At 43.1% G+C, this 24,995-nt stretch overlaps 2 protein-coding genes across 7 annotated transcripts in view; one reads left to right on the top strand and one right to left on the bottom strand.

Annotated features, from left to right (window-relative positions):
• Positions 1–1,033: 1,033 nt before the first annotated feature.
• DUSP12 (dual specificity phosphatase 12) lies at positions 1,034–7,565 on the top strand. Of its 3 annotated transcripts, none has more exons than XR_014578053.1 (6): positions 1,034–4,222; positions 4,316–4,429; positions 4,530–4,629; positions 5,652–5,748; positions 6,446–6,637; positions 7,231–7,565. XR_014578053.1 is itself a non-coding variant. In XM_083819966.1 (6 exons), the coding sequence occupies exons 1-6, from the start codon at positions 3,629–3,631 to the stop codon at positions 7,390–7,392; spliced, it is 1,254 nt and encodes a 417-aa protein (XP_083676092.1). In that variant the 5' UTR covers positions 2,610–3,628; the 3' UTR covers positions 7,393–7,565. The 3 variants fall into 3 exon arrangements, 2 of the variants coding, with proteins under 2 accessions (XP_083676092.1, XP_083676093.1); XM_083819966.1 differs by having other exon boundaries at positions 2,610–4,222; positions 6,451–6,637; XM_083819967.1 differs by having other exon boundaries at positions 3,917–4,222; positions 4,511–4,629; positions 6,451–6,637.
• A 625-nt stretch (positions 7,566–8,190) lies between these two features.
• ATP6V1A (ATPase H+ transporting V1 subunit A) overlaps positions 8,191–24,995 on the bottom strand; it is a 31,094-nt gene continuing 14,289 nt past the window's right edge. For all 4 annotated transcript variants that reach the window (XM_083819964.1, XM_083819962.1, XM_083819965.1 and 1 more), the window contains exons 3-15: positions 23,716–23,844; positions 21,982–22,196; positions 21,097–21,234; positions 20,465–20,616; positions 19,455–19,617; positions 18,248–18,356; positions 17,339–17,461; positions 17,135–17,249; positions 15,708–15,771; positions 14,738–14,941; positions 12,759–12,853; positions 11,952–12,123; positions 8,191–10,450 (exon numbers count right to left, since the gene is read on the bottom strand). In XM_083819964.1, the coding sequence (XP_083676090.1) occupies positions 10,358–10,450; positions 11,952–12,123; positions 12,759–12,853; positions 14,738–14,941; positions 15,708–15,771; positions 17,135–17,249; positions 17,339–17,461; positions 18,248–18,356; positions 19,455–19,617; positions 20,465–20,616; positions 21,097–21,234; positions 21,982–22,196; positions 23,716–23,844 (1,772 nt within the window). In that variant the 3' untranslated portion in view covers positions 8,191–10,357. The remainder of the gene's footprint in view (positions 10,451–11,951; positions 12,124–12,758; positions 12,854–14,737; positions 14,942–15,707; positions 15,772–17,134; positions 17,250–17,338; positions 17,462–18,247; positions 18,357–19,454; positions 19,618–20,464; positions 20,617–21,096; positions 21,235–21,981; positions 22,197–23,715; positions 23,845–24,995) is intronic.

The raw sequence follows: 24,995 nt of genomic DNA, 5'->3' as shown, positions 1-24,995 counted from the left end.
TGTGTTCCCACCTGTTGGCCCTTTCACACACAGCTTTGCTGTGTGCCATCTGTGGGCTACAGACTATTCTTCTCATGAACTGTCTTGTGTATACTCAAAAATCTGCTTAAAAGCTTGAACGAACAGAGATACTTTTAAGCATGGTGACAAAGTACACTGGCCACATACTTCTGGTTGGGCAGAGACACCTGTGCCTCAATTTGAGCCCCCGGCACTTTTGCTTCTGCAGTAGACCCAGTTTTGCTGATCCGGTTGTGAGGCTCTGGAGTGGGAAGCCCAGGGAAGCCCAGCATTTTCTTTCCCAGCAGCGTTGAGATTTCTCCCACGTCAGCCCTCCCTCGCGATGCATGCTGAGATGGAATGCACTTGCTGGAGCGAGTGGGCAGTGGTCCGTCATCTGAGTTGTTTTTCCTTGCACCTGAGCTTGCCCCAGCTACTTAATTAGTCACACGGTTTCCCAGAACCCGGGGGAGAATGAACTGTTAAAAATTTCGGTGGCGTAGGAGAAGACAAAAGCTGAAGAGGGGGAGGCGAAGTGGGGGTTTGCAAATCAAACTGAAAAAAATATTTACTCTATTTTGGGAGTTGTGAGCAAACTCAGGATACATCACCATATGCTCAAGCTGCAGGTGGCAGACAGCAAAGGGGAGTTCACAGAAACAGTGAAGCTGTTTAGGGAGTGCAGCCTCAGTCGTGTGAAGCTCTTGCACACGAATTTTGTACTTTCCCTCACCACAGATTTTCACTTTGAAATTACAGCTTTTTCACATTCCTTCATCATCCATGGCTCTGGGAGCTGATGTACAGGAGTGTAGTGGTCACACCACACCTGTACCAACCCCACAGGCATCAGACAGCAGTCTTCTGCATGTGAGCCCAGTCTGTTGCTTCTGTCACTGTAAAAACAAATGCTACTGGTCACCCCTACAATTTGAAGGCTAACAGACATGATTAACTATCTCTTAGTACTCATACAATACTGACATAAAACTCACAGCCCCTTCAATAACATGTACTTGCCTGCAGACTTTATTCAAATCCCTCAAGAGCTGGATAATCCAGTGTTTTGCCATAGTAGTTTGTTGCAACTGTTAGTTACTTTCACAAATAAAGGTCCACAAAGTTTGATCTGGTTTTAATTTTCACCTATCTTTATTTTCAGTATGCTTTTTTTCTTCCATGCTAGGTTATAGGGTCTTTTATTGAAAAGTTGTCTGAATTCTTTCTTTCTTTCTTTCTTTCGTTCTTTCGTTCTTTATTTTTCCAACAAACCCTTTTCTTCTAGCTGGTGGTAACTGGAAAAGGAGGTTTTGTGCATAATGTAGTTATGTAGTTTAAAATAATCTAAATTACAGCTATCAAAGACTCTCCTAACCCATGCTCAGAGGTCAGGTTTATGCCACTGGGCAGTGAGGCAGCTCAGGGAACTGACCCAGCTGAAAACTGATCCAGCCAAAGAGGTCAAATTCAGCTGGGCTAGCCTGCTAACAGGGCCACCACGCAATCACGTGGGCACCAGCACAAGCATGGGAGGTGAGGCAGGTTGACAGCAAACTTTAAGCTGCCATGGACTTGCACTCTGAGAAGCCTTTGGGCTTACCTAAAGTACAGACACATCTTGGTCTGCTCCATGGGCCACCAGCGCTGTGCAGGGAAACTCTACAGCCCTGGAAGCTGCTGTGTCCCAGCACAAGGCTGACAACCAGTGCATGATCCCCACTGGCATGGGTCAGGGAGTCCTTGAAGAGCATGTGGGTGGGTAGCATCTCTGTCAGGATTTCTGCTGTGGCCTGTCCTGCAGCGTGACAGCTGCTCCTCCAAGCCCCAGCTCCATCCATGTCTCTTGGTGGATGGGGATAACAATCTCCCTTCCCACCAGGTTTAATCTCACCCTATCAGGTCTGAGGTGACTGCCAGCCTCACCCCCTCCGTGGCCAGCTGGCATCCTACAATGATCTGAGGGGCCCCTGCAGACTGTTTTTGCAGCAGTTCAGCCTACAGCTGTCTCATACAGAGCTGTGCAAGAACAATCCTCCCAGTGACAGATAATCGGGGCTTTCAGGCTCTCTTATCTCATACAGGGCAGGTAGGGTAAGGTTTCACATCTCACTCTGGGAAGACAGCATTACCATACCTCTTTCTAATGAAACCCAACATTTTTCTTCTGTTTAGAAACTTGCCAAGCAGTCTATGGGCCTTTCTGACTATGCTGGGAAAAACTTGCAGCTACATGCTAGAGATCACTTTAGACAAAGTTTGAGGAAGTAAAGTATCGGGATCTTTTGAGATAAGGAAAGGTTAAGGCTGTAGATGTGTTGCATGGTAATGTTTTCCACAGGTGTCCTGCTAAGACAGTGCATCTTCCTCTGTGGGAGTAAAAGTGAGTGCTCTATCTCCTTTCATCATACGACAGGTCTGAACCCTATGCAGGGCAGAAAAAAGTAGCTGCACCAAGATTTCTGCATTGCTCCATAATCTTCCATGGCTTAACTTGCAATAAATCTTGGAATCAAGGAAGACATGTTGCCTCTGTCTACACTGTATCAGATTTCAGCACCAAATGCAAGTCATGGCCTGGTTAACAGTAAGAGATCAGAACAGAAATCTGGAGTTAGTTAGAACTCTCTTGCAGTTTAAAATCTACTTGTTGCATGAGAACCAGCACAAAACAGATAAGCGTGACAGGTTTCAAGCTGGGACAGGCGTTTGATTTTTAGTGGCAAGAAGCTACTCAGAGGTTTTATGCAAGGCCCATGAGGAATTACTTGGTCTGGATTCAGTTTTAGGTTACAGTGAGAAGCATATTCAGTCCATAAGGTGTGTAACAAAAATGTTTACAGGAATGCAAAATCTGTGACAGTAAAAAGGTGCTTATAGTTTGAGTCCCGAATGAGAAGCCTCAGTCTAGAAAGAGTTAAAGCTAACTGCTGGTAGTTTTATTCTGTAAGTCAATTTTACTCCTGCTTATGTGGATGTGATTGTGTAACAGATTTTACAAGTGCACTGATTTTGTTTCCCAGCAGATTTTCTCTGTGGCTGATTTCCTGTAGAAGAACTCAGCTCAGATAAAGAACCCTGCTCATTGTGAGTGCCCTACAAAAGTAACGCACAGGGAATGAAGGGCCCTCACAGCCCTACGGTTTGTTTTAATCTCCAAGCCAGCAATTCACAAACACAAACCTACATACCAGTGTTGGTTCCAGAGGCTTCCTAGATAAATACTCCTCCAGGCCTCCTTTCCTCACTGAATGTAATGGTTATATCACAGGACTACTTTGAGGCAGGATAGCAGAAACCTTAAAAAGTGTAGGTGCTAGGCTTTCCTGTAGTGACTGATCTCACCTTTAATCCGTTTGTCCACTCAGACCCCATTGTTTCAGCAATGTATCAGGAGTTTTATTAATGATGCCTGTTTTCTGAGTATTTGTAAGACCACAATACTTGATGCTTTCATGGTTTTCTCTGTAACTGGAATTCCAGGGCTGGAATGTTCACAGCCTCATCGTAGCACTCGAAAGGCTGGCAGCACTGAACATGTGCCATTTACTACTTCTCGCCTTACAACGCCTTACAAATACAGGTTAAAAAAAAGGGGGGGGGGACTGGGGTAGAAGAAGGAGTGCCTCCTATGCTTCCCAATGCCACTCTGTGCCAAAACCTCTTTGGGCAGAAAGGGAAAATGCTATCTGCGGAAAACCTCTACCAAACTCTGTGCATGCCTTCTTTACCAGAAACCATCCTAGGCATACGGAGACCATTCACGCTACCACCACGGCAAAAAGAACCACAGCCCAACACCGAAGCGCGCCGCGGTCTCCGACAGCTGCCAGCCGTCCCTCACACACCCGCACAGGCCCCGTCCCGCCCCCCTCCGCCATTTTGTGGGCGGCCGCCGGCGGATGCCGCCATCTTGTGGGCGGCGCCGGGCCGCGGCCATGGCGGGCGCTGCGGCGGAGCCCGGTGTCGGCGGCATGGTGGCGGTGTCGGCGGGGCTCTACGTGGGCGGCGCGGAGTCGTGCTCGTCCCCGGCGTCGCTGGCGGCCGCGGGGGTGGTGGCGGTGCTCACAGTGGACGCGGAGGAGCCGCCGGCGGTGCCGGGGGTGCGGACCCTGCACGTCCGTGCGCGGGACGAGCCCGGCGCCGACCTGCTGAGCCGCCTGGACGAGTGCGCCGCCTTCATCGGCGCGGCGCGGGCGGGCGGCGGGGCTGCCCTCGTCCGCTGGTGAGGGCCGGGGCCGGGGGCTCGGCGGCGGGGCTGGCAGCCCCGGGCGGCGCCGAGGGCCGGCCTCGCCTCGTCCCGCGCCTTCCCTTGCAGCCAGGCCGGGGTGAGCCGCAGCGTGGCCGTGGTGACCGCCTACCTCATGAAGACGCAGGGGCTCGGCTGGGAGGAGGCGTACGCTGCTGTCAGGGCTGCCAAGCCCGATGCCGAGTGAGTGCCCGGCCGTAAGGGCGGAGTGAGGGGCGCTGCCCCCCGCCCGGCCTCAGCCCGCGCCCCTCCCTCTCACCGCAGGGTGAACCCGGGCTTCCAGGGGCAGCTGAAGCTCTACGAGGCCATGGGCTGCACGGTGGACAGCGGCAGCGCCCTGTACAAGCGGTACCGCCTGCAGATGCTCAGGGAGAGGTACCCCGGTGAGTGGGGGAGCCGGGGGGGCTGTGGGAGCGCCGCCCCTGCCAGTGGCGCTCGAGCTGGAGGTGAAACTTGCCGCTGTGGTCTCCCAAAGGCCTGGGTGGCTGATGCTGGGTGATCACAGCATCATACGGTTTTTCTGCTCTCTGCTTTTTTGCCCCACGGACCGCACCAGGCATCCGGGTGGGTCTTTCTGATGTGTGGTTACTTTAAGTTACCGTTGTTAGCAGTTTTAAGTCATGTGCCCCCATCTGTGGTTTCTGAACTGTGTTGCTGTGGTTTGTGACTGTCTTTAACTAGCTGTGCATCAGGAAGATCTCATGTGTCTTGTGTGCTGTAGGAGGGCAGCATATGAGTATGGTGGTGGGACACGGTTCAGAGATCATTTAAAAAAAAAACCACACTAATTTCAGAGCCTGTTTGATGTCTTTCTGCATGGACAGCAAACCAGTGGATGTCCTTCCATAGGACATCTCAGGTGGGACAAGCATCTGTCCTTAAATGCACACAAGCACATCAGAATTACGCCACTTTACAGACTCAGCTCAGTGTTTGTTGACTGTGAGTACTGCGCTCAAAGTAGCTGGGCATAGTAGTTTGTCTGGCCTTGAGCTGGCCAGACAAACGTTCATATCATATTGTCTCATCAGTGGGAGAAAACAGGGTATTTGAGGTGTGTCTGAGAAATGAATCTGTGATGAACTGTTCTCTAACAATTCCTCCTATGCTTTTATTTCCTGTTTAAATGAGAACACAGAGCAAAAGGCAACTAATTTACCTTTGTTAAGGCCACATTATAGATTTCATTTCACTGTGCTAAGTGAATCCCAGTCTGAGTGTGGTGGGATGAGGCTGTTTTAGTTTGAGCTTACCTAATGGAACGGTTGAGTGAACAAAGTAATGTGAAGAAAGTAGCTTTTACATACGGTGACTGGGGCAGAGGCATAGTGCTCTCTTCTCCCACTGTAATGCGTATCATGGCTTTATTGATCTGATTCGCAACTTAATATTGTCTGCTTTGCAGAACTTCAAGACTTACCTCGAGAAGTCTTCGCTGATGATCCAACCAATATGTGTCAAACACTGAACACAGAGGTTCTCTACAGATGCAGGAAATGCAGGTATTGAACCATTCATATTTCCCACAACATAGCATTTTGAAATGATCTCAAGAGGAAAATAGCCTGTGTAAATCAGTGGGTATGTCATTATTGTTAGAACAGGGATAAGATCTTGCGTAAATTTCCATATAGCATATGCCACAGAAATTAAACAGAAGTAAATTGTGAAATACAAAACTTGAAGTTGAACAGCACTTGTGCAGCCTAGCTCATCACATTGTACGGGAAGGTATAATTCTGCTTGGCTTTGTGAAGTTGCTTGCTCTGAAACTGTAATTTCTAGTTTGTTTTTGAAAATCATGTTCTCCAGAAAAAGACTTGACTCAATTTTAACTACTTTTTGTGGATTATAAAGTAAAATACAAAGTCCTGCTGCTTCTTAGATGTAGATTTTTTTCAAGCATATGAGCTTAGATTTTAAATTTCAGTAGGTGGGAACTATTTTAAAAAAGATCTATGTAGGAAACAGCATATAGCTGAAAACTACACAAATTGTAAGTTTTGCTAAGAAGCAGACCTAAACAGAGTCAGTACCTCCTGACTTTTCAGACTAAATGAAAAGAATGTAGGATATGTAATCCTATTTATTTACATATTGTCAAAAGGTTTGTGTACCTGTGCTCCACTGTCTGTAAGTTTCCCCAGTAAAAACAAGCATTTTACTTTTTCTTGCTTTTTCCCCCCTTCTGTCGTGGAGGACAGGCGCTCTCTATTCCGTAGTTCCAGCATTTTGTCCCATGTGGAAGGAGATGGACCAACAGCCTTTGTTCACAAGAGAATAACAGAGTCAGCACAACTTTGTGGTGGTGGCCCTGATAAGTGTACCTCTTACTTCATTGAGCCCGTGCAGTGGATGGAGCCAGCATTACTAGGAGTCATGGAAGGACAGGTGAATGTGCTCTATTTTTGTTTGTTTTTTGCCAAGACAAAACAAACTTGCTATTCCCTCATGTGAAGGTCCCCACCCACTGTCCTAGGTCTCCCAGCCTCTCCTGAATCAATTTTGCAGATTACAGACAGATTCTCAAATGTGAAATATCCTTTTATAAGGAAATGAGCTAGAGATCTTGTTGGCCTGAGAACACTAGCAAGGGTGTTGGACAAGGGTATTCTGGTGTTTGCTTTTAGTATGAGAACGGGTTTGTGAGACTTACAAAGCCTGCTGTGGTCTCAGGCTGACTGAGGCTTTCTGATGTCCAAGAGACTGGTATAACTCCTGGAACCAAACCAGGTCTGATTAGCTGCATTTCCACGCCATCCCTTCTGCCAGCACAGCTGTCTCCTACGCCCTAGGGCATGGCAAGCACCAGCCTATTTAGCTTTCTTTTTTTGCCTGTTTTTCAGACTGTTTTTCTGTGAAATGATACATGGGAAGGAGCTGGCATAGTGCAGGTTGCCATAACTTAATGTACCACAGAATTACATTTTACATAGAACTACATCTGAATGCTGCTTATAACAGTTCATTTGTTTTTCTTGCAGCTTCTGTGTCCCAAATGCACGTCTAAGCTGGGCTCCTTTAGCTGGCGGGGTGAGCAGTGTTCTTGTGGCCGCTGGGTGACTCCTGCCTTCCAGATTCACAAAAGTAGAGTGGATGAAGTGAGAACGCTGCCGGTTGGTAACCTCCTCACTGCCAAAACCTGAACTCATCACGCCTCTTGATGGACTTCTAAACAACCACAGAGAAATGCTGGGTAGCCTGGGATTGCCGGAACTGAGGTTGTGACTCGCACCCCCTTTGTAATACAATGGAATAACTTGAACCTCCTCAATTCTCACTTTCAGTATCTCTAATACATGATGTATATTGCATGTGTATATATGTGTGTGTATATATATATATGTATATATATGTATAAAGGCAAAGCATGTCCCTTAAAGAGGTGTTACAGAGTGGTCAAAGATGTACAGAAATGTGCATGCGAGTGAGAATATACTATTTACAGAAGGTCTCAAATCCTTATATAGGAAGAACATTACCACGTTAGTTTAAGGGTGTGGACAATAGCGCTACTTATCTGATACAGGAGTTCAGAACAATTTACCTAAAACAGGCATCTAAGATTTTAAGAGGGACATATTCCACAACATGCTGTACAAGGCACGGAGATACTTCAAGGCTTAGTACTGGTGCCAATGTTAAGGCACTTCACAAGGTGTTGCATTAGCATGTGTCACAGCAAGATCACAGTTATACTTCTATTACAATAAAGCACATACACTGCAACATGACACTTTTCAGATGATGTCTGAGGAGATTGTGTAAGCTACTGGAGTGGGGGAACTGAGGTAAAGTGTCCCTGCTAAGTTTATTCCAAGTTGATTTAGAAAGACCCCAAAAGTAAGATTTTTAAGGAAGGTGTACGCTTTGTTTATGGTATGCTGTGAACACCACTGTGGCACAGCTTTGGTTTGACATCAGAAAATGGGATGGGTAGGAGCTACATTAAATCCATTTTATTCTCATTGACTTCAACAATTTTTTAATCTTTTTTTTACACAATTTCCAGCAACATACATTATGAAATATACAAGATAAAGTAGGCGGCTGGGTTCTGCCCATTATTTCATTCCTCCCACTTCTGTGGAGGGAAGACTTGCAGTACACAGTGAACATCAGAATCTCAACACTGAAAACTGAGACACAAAACAAAAAAAGACAAAAATATATATGAAACTGTTTGAACTGGTCACACGTCAGGGCCAGGTACAGCACAATAAATATTAGAACTGCATTATCTTAGACATCTTCTGTAAAGTTTATAACATCCTCTATTTAAAGAGATAAGAACATCTGTTTTCTAGCATGAAATGCTACATAGTACAGTGCTGAAGGGTATGAACAACGAGGAATCCAGCAAGAGCTTGAGTGGTGACTACTCATTCACACATACTCATTGTTAAAATAAGCAGCACTCATTGAAAGTTTAGTGAACTGTAAACCTAACCATTCACTACCAGAATACCAGCTGTAGTAGTAGTTTATTTTTGGAGAACCAAGAATAGTAAATCCATTTAAGTTTCGGCTGGGCTTTCCATGGCAAACAGCGAGCTGATACCGTAATGGAAGTGGCAGCATTTGGTCCTTAGCTCCAAGATCCCTTTGCACCATTACTATTCAAAGCTGGCAGCTGGTGGAAAAACACTTCAGTGCAGAATGAACGTTTACACAACCATGCCACTACCAGTGTCATCCACAACAGTTACTGTTTCGTGACCATAACAAGTCAGCAGATGCCAGCCTGGCACAGTGTTGCACGACAAAGAAGTGTTAGATGCTATGTGACACAAGTGAGAGTTCAAAGACTGGAGAAGATGACAGCATCTTTTTCCTCTCTCTGCAGCAATGATAGGAGTGCTGGCACTTGAAGTTCGACAGGAAGGCTGCTCTATGCTCACTCCTCATCTCAAACTAGTTTTGCCAATAAGCAAGCCCAAGACAAAGCAATTTCAGCTGCTTGACAGACTGTGCTTCCAGAGCATAGTGCAGAAGTCACCAGTTTCTCTTGCATCATAATCAAGAAGGCAGAAGTAAATACGCTTTGTACTGTTGACCTTCCTCCTCCTCACCCCCTATCCCCAGAAGCTTAACATCATATAATATTTTTATGCAAGAACTGAGGACCTGTGCCACTGCCAAACAGGCCAAGTTGGCAGAGGTGGAGGGGGAAGGTTAATCACATGCTTTTCTTTTCCTAAAGACGACCTGGACACTGCACTGGAGGCAAGTGTTGGTAGAGAGCACCACCTAGGAAGGACTGTATTCCTGGTCCACACGTGGAATCACCACAGCCTGTTATGGCCAGTAGTACGAAGCAGCAGTAACACGCTTCACAAACTAAAGCAGCTGAGTGTTGTGAAATTTTATGGGGTGAGTGGGATGCAAGAAGGCAAAAATCTGCTGGAAACTGAGCACCTATGGCTTTGACTTTAGCTGATGCTCAGTCCAACAGTCCCATCTGTATTAAGTAGGAAAATAAAATTGTTTCTCCAGTGTACAAAAGCATACTGGCTACTTGTACACGCTCATCTTCTAGTCAGTCCTTTCTTGGAGAGAGCCAGAACTACCACAATTCGATAGCGACAGGCTCAGTTGAAGGTCGCAGAAAGGACAGGGTAGTGAAGAACTTTGGTCATCACAGTATGGTCAAAAATTCTGTTTAAGAATAGGGAGTTTCATAATAGTCACTTAGCAAAGTGCTAGACCTAAATGCCCTTACCACTGCCAGCTCAGACCGTACCACATGACTGCATTAAGATCTACACCTCCTCTGCCAGTGCAGCTCAGTTGGTTGGGTCCCAAGGCCAGAGACTGCTTACCAAGAGAGCTGGGAGAGGGCAAGCTGAATTTTTTCCCGCCCTAGAAGTGTACAACAGCATTTCTTCACTCAGCCGGGCCCATTCGCACGTCACTCACCATTTCAGACACACAAAGCAATGCTGAACACAAACTAAGAGGAATGTTTTGTAAAGACACTGAGTATGAACAGGGAAACATAGGGCTATTTATCAACTCAAGTACTGTTGCATCATTCTTGTAAGGTAGGGAAGCAGAGGAGTTGAGATGAGGAATTCAGAGGACAAAACGGAGTGGTCGCAGAGGCCGAGTCTAGTCTTCCAGACTGCGAAACGCATTCTGCATATCCTCAAACAGTTGAGCATAGTCTGCCTTGATTTTTGCTTCACCATCTTTGACAGGGTCCTGGAAAACAACATAGTGGATGAACAGATCAGTCCTGAAAAGCCTCCGGTACTCAAGACAACCCTGCTTTGCCAGTGCTATAGTTTCTTGACCTCAGCATTAACACCTGCTAACTACAGAGCAGGCATTTATAGCTCTGTGTCTGCTTTCTGTCAGTCCTTTGTCTCAGCAACAGCCACAAGATTTAAATCTCATCCACTTTCCACATTCAGCGAGCAGGCAGAGTGGATACTGAACAGAGAATTACTTGCATGAGCAGTGCTTACTTTACCTACTGAAAAGGAACTGATTTGGAGAGGATCCAATAACACTTAGCGTCTTTTTTAATACTGTGTGATCCAAGAGCTGCAGTAATTCATACCAGCTCCTGTCCCGAGAGCAAATGGAGTAAGGTTCTTGTTACTCAGAGAAATGCTCTGCTGTATTTTTTGGGGTGCATTCCTTGTAAATGCAAGAGTTACTTTGCTATCACTCAGATGTTGATCAGTTAATTAAAATGGCCTTGTGAAATCATAACAAGCTCAAGGACATCTTTGAACAGCTGCATGTTCCTCAGAATACCTTTCATGAAGGACAAGGGCAAATACTGTAACAATCAGCCTTGTTCTGAGGCTGCAAGGCCTTCCCTGTAAGAAGCAACAGCGGTCAAGCTATGAAATCTGTTAAATGTCTTCACCATTCTCTTCTCAGCATTATGTTCCTCTAGGTCAACTCAGCTATTGGTAAACACAGAGCACTTACAGCTACGGATTGCATTACCTATCGCTCCAAAGTACACAGACAGCAGGACATTTAAATTCACATGCCTTTTAGGCTGTTGCTCAGGAAACACATTTTTTCTTTCATAACTATTACTGTATTAGAGGGCCACCTCCACATAACATTTTAATTCTACAGATTGCATTTTTCAGTCATGCCTATCCACTGCTATGCTGTATGCCAGGTGTCTTCTAGTGGCCGGGGTTTGTAAATGAAAGTATTACTTCCCCTATTTCCACATAACCAGCTCTCAAGCAAGCTCACATGCCCAAGTGTATCTTGTTACGTTCTTGATGTTTTCAGAATATATACCAGGGATCTGCTTGTTGCAGAAACAAGCCAGTACCCTGCAGGAATAGAACACTGGCAACACAAGAATGCTCAACTTTAAACATAATTTTATTTCATGGCATTAATTCTTGAAAGATTTGTGATACTGGCTCATAAGAGTTTTAAAATAAGCATCACATTTTTTACAGAATATTGCTTAGCTACTTCAACATCAGACAGCGCCACAGGTTACTGTCCTAGCAGTAAATGCTACTACCAGCATGCTATGCATGAGTTTTAAGAGAGGAGTAGGAACGCTGCACTATAAAGGATGGATACCGAAGTTACTCAGAGGGTAACCCAGTGAGTAGACCTATATCTAAGACAACCAATGACCACGTTCGAGTAAACAGCTTTTAGAGGCCCTGGTAACTCCCGATAAGGAGTGCAAGCCAGTTCCTAACAAACATACCTTGAATTTCATGGAGGTAAGTCTGTAGAGGATTTCACTCATGTTCTCTCGGATGATGGACCACGTGATCTTATTGTCACTCTGGGCTGTGGTTTCTACAGCACGGCGTGCCATGTCATAAAACGCAATCATATTGGAAAGCATTCCCACTGTTTTATAGAAAGGGCAGAATCTGATGGAACAGAAGAAGATTCATCAGGCATCTTGGAACAACTAACAGGACTAGCCTTTGCTCCTGCCTTCACAACAACTCTGAATTCTCACCTGAAATAACAGCCTGCACTACTCCACAGCTTTCTGATACATGCTGTCAAAGGAGACAGTGAACCTATGATTCACCTATTCAAAAATGTGGGACCTATTAGAGGCAAAGGCAATCATCCTAAAGTGAGGTTTCCAGAACACCCAAACACTGAACAAAACAGGAGAACAGTAACCATCACCGTACAAGTCTCACATTCAATCCTTCTTCCTGTTTTGTCCATTATGGGATTAGGCTTTCTGCAAGCAGCCTGGGAGAACCCGACAGTTCCGCAAGTTTCTTTGCTCACAGGAACGGGAGTATTTTTATGATAAGAACAATCCAGAGGCTCCACGCACAGAAAATTCCTTTTTTAATGGACAGATGACTGCCACAGAAGGTACCTCATTATTATTTATACAATACATCATGGTAATTCCTGTGCCTCCCTGTCACACACAAGCATACCTTGCCTTAGCAACATAACCAAAAGGCACACACCATTACAGAACGTGTCTAAGTTTTTAGTGATTTACAAGAGAGCTATGTAGCCATTCAGATCTCACCTGTCATAAGGCGTATAACCATTCTGTTGCAAGAAGTCATCTTTTATCAGCTTGGCAACCTCCAATGTAATTTTGTCTGTTTCTGCCAAAGAAGCCTAGAAAGTAAGGTCCACTGTTAGTTTAGTACTCAACTCCATTCAAATCACAGAATAGTTTGGGCTGGAAGGGACCTTAAAGACCATCTAGTTCTAACCCCCTGCCATGGGCACAGACTTCCACTAGACCAGGCCAAATCCCCATCCAACCTGATCTTGGACACTTCCAGGGATGGGGCACCCACAGCTTCTCCGGGCAACCTGTTCTAGTGCCTCACCACCCTCACAGGAAAGAATTTCTTCCTAACATCTAATCTAAACCTGCCTTCTTAGTTTAAAGAGTTTAAAGCATAGTATGTCCTGGCCAAGAACCATTATCTTTCAGTACCTTCTTTCCTTTGGATGTTTCTCACTTCCTGCTACAGAAGAGCCAATTCACTTAATAGCCCAATGGGCCAAAAAGTCAGTAATTCTACTCTAAGCCTACCTGATCATAAACAATGAAAAGGAAGTTTCCTTTAAGGTAGGAAAGAGCCACCAAAGAAAACACACATGGTGCTGCTATGAGATACATTGAAACATTACCTTCCTACATGAAGAAGTAAAATTATTCGCCCTTCCCTAAAATTCTGATATCCATGGAAGAAAAGCTAGATCTGAGCATTTTAGATCAGTAAGTAATATTAAGGATTTGATATGAGCCTCCACAGCTAACCATGGGCTTTCCCTTTGTGGCATTCAAGAAAAATAAAGAAGTTGATGACAACAGTATGTCGTACTGTGCAGGACAGACACAACCCTGCTGCACAGTTATTACTGTTAGGGCACTCTTCTCTACTAGTCCGAGTACTTCTGTGGTGGGAACAATACCCACAGTTACAACCACTGGACTCGGTATCACTTCCGTGCCAAGGAACTGATTCTATCCTGTTCTGTAAAGTAGTCTTTTAGAACATATTTTTGTAAATAAGAAACTGCAGAAGGCCCTTTCCTTCAAAGGCATATCTAAAGAAGAGAGCTCTGCTAGGCAAGATCTAGTGAAAAGCCTCATCTTAGCTGGGCTAGAACAGTAGTGAACAGGGCTAGCAACAGGACCAAACCTTCTTCAAACAATGGTAGTTACAACATGTTACCAAGCATTACCGGTACCTTGTAAATCAGCATAACTCACCTAAACATCATGGAATTAAATTACTCTCAAGTATGTGCTGGGTACCTTTCAATTATCATATTTACAGTGCTAAGCTAAAACCATTTTCAGTAAGGTCCCTTTTGAGAGCTCTCAGGGGAAATTTTGCTGTCCAAGTTCAGCACTCCATCCAAAATAGTGAAGTGAAGAAAGGAAATTAAAGAATGCCTGTAAAATGGAGCCATATGTAACGTCACAGGTTTCCATAAAGAAACTAGATAATCGCCAGTTTTAGAAAACGCAGACCACTTCTGTTTCTGCATACCAACTTGTAAATACCAGCACCTCTCGTCTGCTGCTGGCAATATGGTTTCTGAGAAATTGTAACTCTTCAGGCTACTAAAAATAAAGATCAGTCTGCATCATCTCTCTTACAAGGTCTACTTCCAGCAGAGTACTATTGCAGTTTGCAACAAAGGGGACTTTAGCAGGACTTAAACACTGGAGCGAAGTTTCTTAACTCCACCTATTAGATGCCCTGCAATTTAATTTACATGAGAAAAGTAGCCTCAAGCCAAGGTTTACCAAATCTAAAAAAGTGTTTGTCATTAGAAGTCAAATAACATACAAGAAAGCTTCACTAAAGCACAGTTAAATGGAGGAGGAGCCTGGCATCTCCCAGTGAACATTTGCCTTTTTTCCACAATGCAGTATCCATCAAGTTTGGTCTAGGATATGGTCAAAAGCCTGTGCTTGCAGTAATGAAATGGAGGACAGCTCACAGACCCCCTATTTCCTCACAGCTGGTTACTCACCTTCCCCACAAGCTGCACAATCTCCGCAAGGTCCTCCTCTTCTTGCAGGATCTCTTTTGCCTTCGTCCTGAGAGGGACAAACTCTGTAAAATGCTTGTCATAGTACTCATCCAGAGCACGTGTGTATTTGCTGTAACTGATCAGCCAGTTGACAGAGGGGAAGTGTTTGCGTTGTGCCAGCTTCTTATCCAGGCCCCAGAAAACCTGCCAGAACCAAACAGATCAACTAGTCTTCCGAATCGAAAGCAAAACAAAATAACTGAAAGCAAAATGAAAACACACACATAAAAAACACAATATAACAAGCAAGTCTGAGCAAACAACACAGCAAAGGCTATCACAAAGAAGCCTGAGAAAGAAAAAGAAAACCCGATTTATGCTAATTTAACTATAGTAGTGTCTTTCAACTATGTATCTCAAAAAATGATGAACTCCTTTAAGCTGAATTTAGCTTGAGACTCCTCATAAGGGAGAATAAGCAGTAACAAAGACAATGTCAATAGTGGAGTCTAGTTAAGCAGAGCCCTATTTAACTCAGCTCCTTTTCCCAAAACAGGGATGGGCAATCAGTTGCAAGATATTCTTCTCCCAGTCACCTGCTCTGAGGATTTTTTCCTGGTTTCGATGTACCTATTAGAAGTGCTTCACTTTCCATCCTAGCCAAGAGTGGCCACACTTCAAGCGCAGCTCAAAGGGATGCAATCAGGAAGCACATGGATATTCCTGAGCAGTCACTGTTGGCAGGAATTGGCACCTCTTCTTCCTCTTCCAAAGGCTTCTCAAACACATCAGTTCAGAGACCATCTCATAAGGTCACCTTTTAACACTGTTAGAACATTTTCCAAAGCACCCTACAAAGTTGCCTGTATCAAATCAAAGCTCTCACACAGCCACTGGCACAAACGTACTGAAGCACAACGATTTTGAGTCTGACAGTATGGGCAAAAGAGCTGCAGCTTGAGGGACATACCTGCACAATGCCCAAAGTAGCTGATGTGACAGGATCTGAGAAGTCACCACCTGGGGGAGAGACACTGAGCAGGAAGACAGAAGGAAAAGTAATCAGAATCACTGTCACGGTTTAAGCTGAAGTACCAAACGTGACTATACAGGTCAGTGATCACAGAAACAAGAAAGGCTAACACCATTTCACATAAATAATAGGTCGCAAGCTTCTGCTGCGGTGATAGTAGCAGCATGCCTACACAAGGGTGATATCAAGGGTACCATGAACTATAGTTATTTCAGTAACTGATTGGCAATATCAAGGTATGATTTTAGTCACTTTAGTTTCAGGTAGTAACTCCAGCTTGGATTACCAAACCTACCTCAACAGGAACAGATTCAATAGGTGTGCTGATAGGGCAGCTTGAAACACAGTGAAAAGATTATTTTACAGAAAATATCCCACTTTGAAATTATTTCAGGTAAATATCACATATTTATCTATACTATTACCAATTCAATTTCATTTGGGCTTGACATGCCTTCCCAAACAGGTAAAAACCTTCCAAACTCAAAAGCAGATGCATTTGTGCACTTATGTTGTATACAGCAGAACTAAGCAGAGCAAATAAAGGACTCTAGTAGTTGCAGATGCTAGAGGCTCTCCTGAAGACCCCATGAGGAAAAGCCATTTTACCCACAGTACATTACACAAATAAATACAGCCTACAAAAGGTGTCTGCCTCATTTATAAGTTTCTAGTTCATACCACTGCAAGCCACCTATATCATTGTATCAAAAAGGAAAGTGGTGATGACCCATTTTCTCTTCTCTCACCCTGAAAATTTCAAGTGCCTCTGGACTTGCTTTCTCGTGTTTTGGTCATTCTTTCAGTACAATGCAGTAATTGGTGAGAAGGGATTCAGTACTGTCACCACAGCCTATGGTACACAGGAATGCTTTTCAAAGTTCTCATCTAACACTTCAGCTGAAAATTTCCATGTTCTACATGATGTCTGGGCACCACATACTTTTCGCAGCCCATCACAGCTTGAGATATGCTGTTCCGTGTATTTCTACTCTTCAGCAAGAGAATCATAATGAATTACGTCCCCGCACCGCTGCTCTAAATACCCCTTCTTTTCTTTTCTAAGTGTGGTTTGACGTACTTTGCAGTGACAGTGCTAATGACACTCTTCCTGGAGCCACTTACTCTGACTGCTGTGACTGTGATTCCACACCTCACAGAACTAGCGTCCACATTCATTCTTTCTGCCCCTATGCACAATTTAGCGTTACTTAAGGCTGAACAGAGACTAAGCATCTATTTACATATCTGTAGTTCTGCAGCTGCACAGAGCAACAAGGCCTTCTTCTTTGAAAGTACTTTGACTTGTGAAGATATACGGGAAGAACTGCAGCCAGTGCAAAGCAAAGAAATGCAACACTCACGCTCCGACAATGCTGACGCTGCCTTCCCTTTCAGGATTTCCCAGACACTTCACTCTGCCAGCTCGCTCATAGAAAGAGGCTAGACGTGCACCAAGGTAGGCTGGATAACCACTGTCTGCAAGTATCAACACAAAGGAATCAAGTCAAAGGCTCTGAGTTTAAAGGATGTATTTACAAGACTGGATTGAGAAGAGGACTACTCACCAGCTGGCATTTCAGCCAGTCGTCCCGAAATTTCTCTGAGGGCCTCAGCCCATCGGGAGGTAGAGTCTGCCATCATACTGACATGGTAGCCCATGTCTCGGAAATACTCAGACAGGGTGATTCCTAGAACAAAGACAACAGCACGCTGCAGGATACAGTTCAGAAAGGAATTCTACACTCATGTGTTGTCAATAAGGGGCAAACACGATAAATAATTTAAGTTTACACTCTGATGTCAACAGAGACTGAAAGTCTTTCTTCCCACAAGATCATGTCCATGCTGCCTTTTTTTTTTTTTTATTTCATTTCACTCTCCCCATTTTTGCTTACAAACCTCTCCATCCCATCTTACATTTCTGTGCATTTTTTTGAGGAGACAGGGCAATACCATTGACAGTATTCTTTGCCTCACTGAAACCATGAACACAGCCTCTTCTTACTGTAAAATGTCTCCTTCCTTTCTAAGCTACCGGAATACAAATGTCAGAAAAGACGTTTTATCTGACAAATTTTAATTAAAAAATATTAAAAAAAACAAACCTCTAAGAGGCTGCAAAGGAAAGCAGGCGACTCAGAGAGCCCTATTCCTGCCCACTGAGTAGCTGTACTTGTCAGTAAAAAGCTATTCATGAAGAATGTAAGCTTACATAGTACATGGGGCAAAACTAGATGAGACCTGGTGTGGTAAGTTCAGCTTATAAGCAAGAATTAATGTGTGGAGATCATAGTTATATACAAGCAAGTCAAATTCCATTGTGATACTAGGACTTCACACAGACAAGGCCTGAAAGAGTTGATTTCTGTAATTAAGCATGTTTCATGGTACCAACAATCTCAGGAACAGAAAATACTAGAGCACAATAGCTTGCTCTACACACAGAACCTTTTTCAGCCTTCTGCAAATCTCACCAGTGTAGATAGAGGCCTCTCTGGCAGCCACAGGCATGTTGGAGGTATTTGCTACCAGAGCTGTTCTCTTCATGATGCTTTCTACCTTGCCATCAACTTCCATTGTTAACTAAAATGCAAGGGGAAAAATAAGACAAAACAATAACTTCAGCTAATTATTTAATCTGTAGTACTCACCTTATATGAGGACACTGTCGTCGCAGCCAGTCTAACAAAAGCAGTGACTAGATATAAGATTTCAGGATGCTATGCAGTTTTGCCATCCAGATTACACACAACTTAGCCCTAAATTACACACCTCAGCCTCATTTCACCTTCTGCAAGCGCCAATCCCTATTAAACCCACTTCTTACCACAAACAAATGAGTAATGACAAACCCACTGTGTCAGGAAGTACATTATCTTCTTTCAGCCTCACTTTACTAGGCCGGAAGAGGCAAATATCTTGTCCTCCCCTCCTAAGTCTGCGACGAAACAGAATGTTTTTTCTCCCACCTATACCAATCTGAGATCATTTTTGACAACTGGACATAAACCCACATACATATCTCAGATGAAGTCTCACAAGCATGTGAACTATAGAATGCACATCCTGTCATTCATGCAGAATTCTTTAAAATATCCTGGGATCTACCTTTTTCATGGCCACTCCAGCTTGGCATCATCATCTTGCAATCGACACAAGCAAGACTTCTACCCCTTACTTCTAACAGTAAAGTTTCAACCTAACAGTTCAGACTATCTGCTCTTTCCCTTATTTTACAGAAGGCTGTGCCACAACTAATCCACTAACATATAACAACAGGCAGGACAGAACCTGTTGCATTTTTTTTTTTTAAACTAGGCATTTTCTACTGCATCCTTTAAATACAAATGCTGCATTTGCTATATGTGCTAAAGCTAGAAAAGTTAGAGAAAACACCAATAAAAGGTAATATCTTTATAAATTATACCCAGGCAATTCATGTTGGCTTTATTCTAAACAAGTTAAAAAGTACATTCAAATACTAGCCCAGATGTTTCTTGAGGGGCCACTGAAGTCATTCCTGAATGAGCCAAAACTAATTTATGCTACTACAGTCAGAACTTACAGCCAGGAAGATCTTTTCAAGTCACTATACCAATAAGAAATTTTACTCAGTTACAATACAGCATAATAGCAAGTCTTTCCAAAATGGTTTACTCTCCATGAATTCTCCATACTAACCTCAGGGAAATCTCTCAGTACTTCAGACATTTCATTTCCTCGTTCTCCACAGCCTACATAAATGATGACATCACTGTTGGAGTACTTTGAGAGAGACTGTGAAATTACAGTCTTCCCACAGCCGAATGCCCCGGGAATCGCTGTTGTACCCCCTTGTACACACCTGAGTAAAGAAAAGGGACTCTGATTTGCAAGGAACTCAAAAACAGCTCTCTCCCATCTCAGAATATACTTTCTAATAAAGCTGTCTAATTAAAAGCAGAACGACAGGAGTAACATTCTCTGTCCTAGGTGAGAAGCACAGAGGTATTTCACTAAACCAGAAGACTGAGGGAATAAACTACGCTTTTCCTTCTACTGCCCTTGAATTATGTGAGTTATGCTGGTACAACAGCTATGCTTTCAGGCTTGAAACATGGTTGTTTTCACAGCTGGAAGCACTGATGGAATGCAAACGTCAAGAAAAGAATATCAACTGCACTTAAGTGCGCATTATAAGAATAAGCAGCACAATATTTTAGGACCAAAAGTTACCAAATTCAGTGCCTTGGAAGTTAGCCATTTAAAAAGGCATTTTGAGTTACAATTCTGTGTGACAGTTTTCATAAGTAGTGATTCTAGAAATGCACAACCTCAAGACCATGGAAACAGATCCTACTCATGTGCTCAAATGGAGATATCCAAGCTTGAAAGCTATAGCCTTTCTGTAGATTTGGCATGATTAAATTTAGACTTGTCAATTCTTTACTGGATTAATGCACAAGAACTATCTTATCAAACTAACTTTTTAACCTTTTTCCACTAGCAGGTTCTCCTGGCAGATATATTATCAATCAATATTATCAGCTAGATGTGGGTGGTGGTTTTTTTTTGTTTTGTTTTGTTTTTTTTTAGATTTATGCTGAGGTACAAAGTGAAGGTTTGGGGTCTGTTTGCCCTTAAAAAAATAACACCACCCTCTCCCCTAAAAGAAATTTCTTACATACTAGAAAATCAAGGGTAATACTTACGGGAAGAGGGCATCCAGCACTCGTTGGCCAGTTAACAAAGGATGATTTGCTGGTAACTTTTCAGTAACAGGACGGACTTGACGTACAGGCCAGACCTGGACCATAGTGAACTTCTCCTTCACACCTTCAAACTCCAGCTCTAAGACAACATCCTAACAAAGAGCACCAGACATCTGAAGTAAGCAAACAGTTGCACACTGGATCAGCATGCAAATTTTCATCTCAGTTCCTCTGTGCTGCTAGGTCTTTGATACAACTTCAACACCCTATCATCCCTTCCAGGGGAACGCACTTTCACATATTTAGAACACTACTAGGAAAAAAAATACAAGATGGAGCTTCAACTAAAAATATGCATTTAAAGAGGAAGTGAACTTTTCATATTCATAGGATACTGTAGATCCCTACACAGGATAGCAAACATGGCATACTTAAATGCCACTGGTAAGTCATAAACAGAGAAAGTAACTGCACAACCATGAAAACCCTGCTGGCAGGGTAGCAGATGTGATTGTCAACTCTGACATTCTGTTGCATGAAAGGCTTTGTAGCTTCATACAGAACAGAAAGGGTACATCAATCCTATGAAAGAAATATGGAATATCCTGATAACTGCTGTTTGGGAGACTTACTGAAGTGTCATAGTTTCCTGGCGGAGCAATGTATGTAACTGTACCCCTGTTACGTGGGGGCAGCATGATTTTGTGCTTGATAAGGGAATTTTCATTCACTATGCCATAAATATCTCCACCCGTGATGTGGCTGCCAACCTGAAATCAGAACAAGTCTATTAGTCATAAGTGAGAACTCTAGTTAAAAAAAAAAATGCTGACAAAGAATCATATAACCATAGCTATTAAGTCTAGCACCATGATTACTTCTTTTGTAAATGCATTGCTACAGCACAGTAGCCCATTTACATAACTCATTACTCTAACATCACATTGCTAGCGATACTACGTGTGTTCAGAAGCATTTCAAGGCTTGGACTGAATCAATTACTGACTGGTGCAAGGAATTCTCCTTGTTCCTTTTATACCTCTCAGCTTAATGTGCTAAGTAGAGGAAGGACAGCATATGCTAACCTGAAGGACTGGAATAAAAATAATAATAATAAAAAAAAGCAGGTGCCAAGGGCTAAAGCTATGATATTTTCCACTTCTAAGGCCACCTTCACTGTGAGCAAAATGTGTGCTGTTGTTATTCTTTTTGCCGAGGTAGCACCTGCTGGTGTTTAGTGCAATTCCACTAGGCTCTTTATAGTACTGCAAACACATTAAACCTTTGAAAGTTTTCCATATGCAGCAACAACACACAGTAAGTCACACAGAGTAAGTTTTCATGATCCTTGTCTAGTCCTCACTCTCATATATCACTAACACCTCCTCGCACCCCTTTTCATGAACTTAATTCATTGTAACCACAGTTACCAGCAGTCACAGACTTCACAGTCTGCTGAGGCTCTATACTCCAAGAGCAGAGGAGCAAGAGAGGATGACAGGCTTACCAGAACCTACCCGCAAATTTCTAGAAGGTGTGAAGTCCCATTTGACATCTCGGCTCAAAGCTGACACATTGACACCTCTAGGGATATAGATACTTTTGGTCAGAGTGCTGATGTCTGACAGAGGCCTCTGGATACCATCAAAAATAGCTCCCATAATGCCAGGTCCCAGTTCCACTGAGAGGGGTTTGCCAGTACGCAGTACAGGATCTCCTACAGAGACACCAGCTGAAGATTTGCTGAGGAAAAGTTCATCCAGGCAAAGGACAGGGAAGAAGGCATCACATTCACATCATCATACTCTTAAATCATCTTTCTAACTTTAATGCGATACTTTTGTTAGTATGTTATGTATCATCATTTGAGAAGCATGTAGACTTTATACTAAACTCAAGCTGAAAGTGCTAAAGCAACAAAGTTGCCCATCCTCCAGAGAGGCAAAGCGGGGAGTATATATTCTGCTTTATGATCAATGGTTCAAATCAACTACATGCATGAATTTAGCAGAGTACAAGGCAGCACGATGGCAACGCATCACGCATTTCTTAAGTCTTCAAACCTGCTTTCTAGGTTTATTGGTAAAGCCAGACGATGCCGTGAAAATATATAATTTTTTGCTTCATAATTTGTTATAAACACAGCACAACTGTTTTGACTGTGAGCGTTGCAGAGCTTTTTTGTCAGGAGTCTTATTTTAAAGAGCATTTGTCTTAGATTAGCATTTCCCTCATCTCTAAAATTGAGCTGTCTAGTCTATGCACCACCTGAGCTCCAAAGATGCAAAAGGCCAGCAGGGCCTTCACAAAAGGCCCTACTAGAATATAAGAGAAAACGCCAAAAGCCTATGTAAGACTTGAGAGTAAATGCAAATTGAGTTCAGAAAGCCTTCATTATCCTCTCATAAGAGATCTAAGAATAAGATATACTTAAAACACTGGATTTGTTCAATGTATTGATGGAAGGGTACTAAATATTACAATGATGAGACAACTAAAATCACAAATTATTAGGTACAGACACAATCTAGTAACCAGTTTACCATCCAACTCCCCAAAACAAAACTTTGGGAGTCAGCACAGGCTTTTTCCTGGCCTTTACACATAGGCAGAGCCAACTCTTCAGTTTAAAAGACTTAGAAAAAAAATCTCTGGCTTCAAGTTTAATGAATTGCTCTGATGTTCTCTTTTACACTTGCAACAGGAAATCCACTTTAAGACTAGATTTTAGAATACAGGCTGTGTCTTGGCTGGACACAGATTCTGCAAGCACAATACAGAAGCAAAAAAAAAAGAATTTATCACATCTGTTGGAATAGTTTGTCCAGAAGAAATCCTGCCCACTTTACATTTCCTTCTGAAGTGTGATAGAAGAATTTTCAAAAGCAAAGAAAAAAATATGACAAATACTACTGCTTGGTAGTCTTGCCAATCGTGGTTGACATTTGTCCAACAACTTTGTTAGCAAGGAGCTGTAATACTTGAATTCACGTGAACTTAAATATATATTACTTGGTTTTCATGTAAAACAACAACAAAAAATTATTTGTCACACAGCCAAGCAAGGTAAGATTGACCTTGGAAGTGTCAGAATTTACAAAAGATGTGGCAGAACAGATGCTGCTGCCTGCCGGCATTGGAAGTACCAAGCGCTGGTCCCAGCCAGCTTTGTTCATTGCCTTTACCATAACCACCGCTGTGTTCTGGACTGAACAGTCTGGCTGCTCCAAAGGGATCAGTGAAAAGGATACACGTTTCTTCATATACCTGGACGGTTGCCAAATCACCTTCCAGTCGGATAATTTCCCCTACCAGTTCACTGTGGCCTACTCGTACCAGTTCATACATAGCAGCACCTGCCATGTTGCAAGCGGTGACCACTGTAGAAGACAGACACACATGTGAATATTTTTCCTATAGTTCAGCAAATTAGCTCATCAGAAGCCAGTAAGAATTGGACAGGATAAGCCTGGTATTCACCCAAATCAGAAGCACATCCTTGATTTAACAACGGGATAACTTGGCTGCCACAAGTCCTGATATTTTTAGTTTAAAAGCAAAAAAAAAAAAAAAGGCTTTCTTTTACACATTTTACACTGTTCCTTTATGTTCATAAGACAATACTATCAGAACATAGTACACAGACAAATCCTCTGGTATATCCTGACAGATGGTGAACGTTAAGGGTTTTGGAGGTACCGTGGACTTTGCAGACATCATATTAAATAGTCACTTCTCCGTTTAAGTTAGCTGGGCCACTTCCCCATCTGATTAAATTAAAACATACAAGAAAATGTCAAAAGGTCACCTGACACTTTGTAGTTACAGCAAGATGTGGCTGGGAACTTGCATTTTCAAGTTTATAAATTTCTGTTTAACTCGGTAGTGTTTCTCAGTAACAAACTACTTCCATACATAGATCAATTTTGCGGTATTTACTAAAAGCAATGCATATCTTTATGTCTGAAGTGGCAGACATTTGCACAAGTTTAGGGAAACACTATTCTGATATTTTATTTTGTAGAAAAGGGATGTGTATTTCAAGGCATTTAAGTTAACCTTCTACAGATGAAGTCTACTTGTTTTGGACCTGCAGCCTTCTACCATGTTGACTTCGATTTTAACAGGTTGCACATGGACTACTACATGAGGTGTTGCTGCTTTAGGACAAAATTTATCAAGTCTTTTATAGCATCCCTTCTGCAGTTAAGGAACTGGCATTTTTCTTTAGGTAGGTACAAGCCATGGAAGTTTCTCAAAGCAGCTCCACTAACAAAAATACATGCCCTTCTTCTGTTCTCACATTAATATCCTTTCCTTCATCTCTTGAAAACAGTGCAGGAGGGAGAGGAAAAGCCAGTACAGTCTGGATATAATTCAAAAGCTGTTAATATCAGAACCCATATAAACCATTTAAGGTGATAAAACAGGAGGAGCAGTCATCCTTCTCCCAGCTGTAATACCACCACGTACTGCCACCCTCCCTGACACCCGCAGCACACACACTGTGCAGTAACACAGGACAGCCTGA

Source organism: Anser anser (genome assembly GCF_964211835.1).
Source record: "Anser anser genome assembly, chromosome: 1".
NCBI classification, from domain to species: Eukaryota; Metazoa; Chordata; class Aves; order Anseriformes; family Anatidae; genus Anser; species Anser anser.
This window is presented reverse-complemented; position numbering and strand designations above follow the sequence as displayed.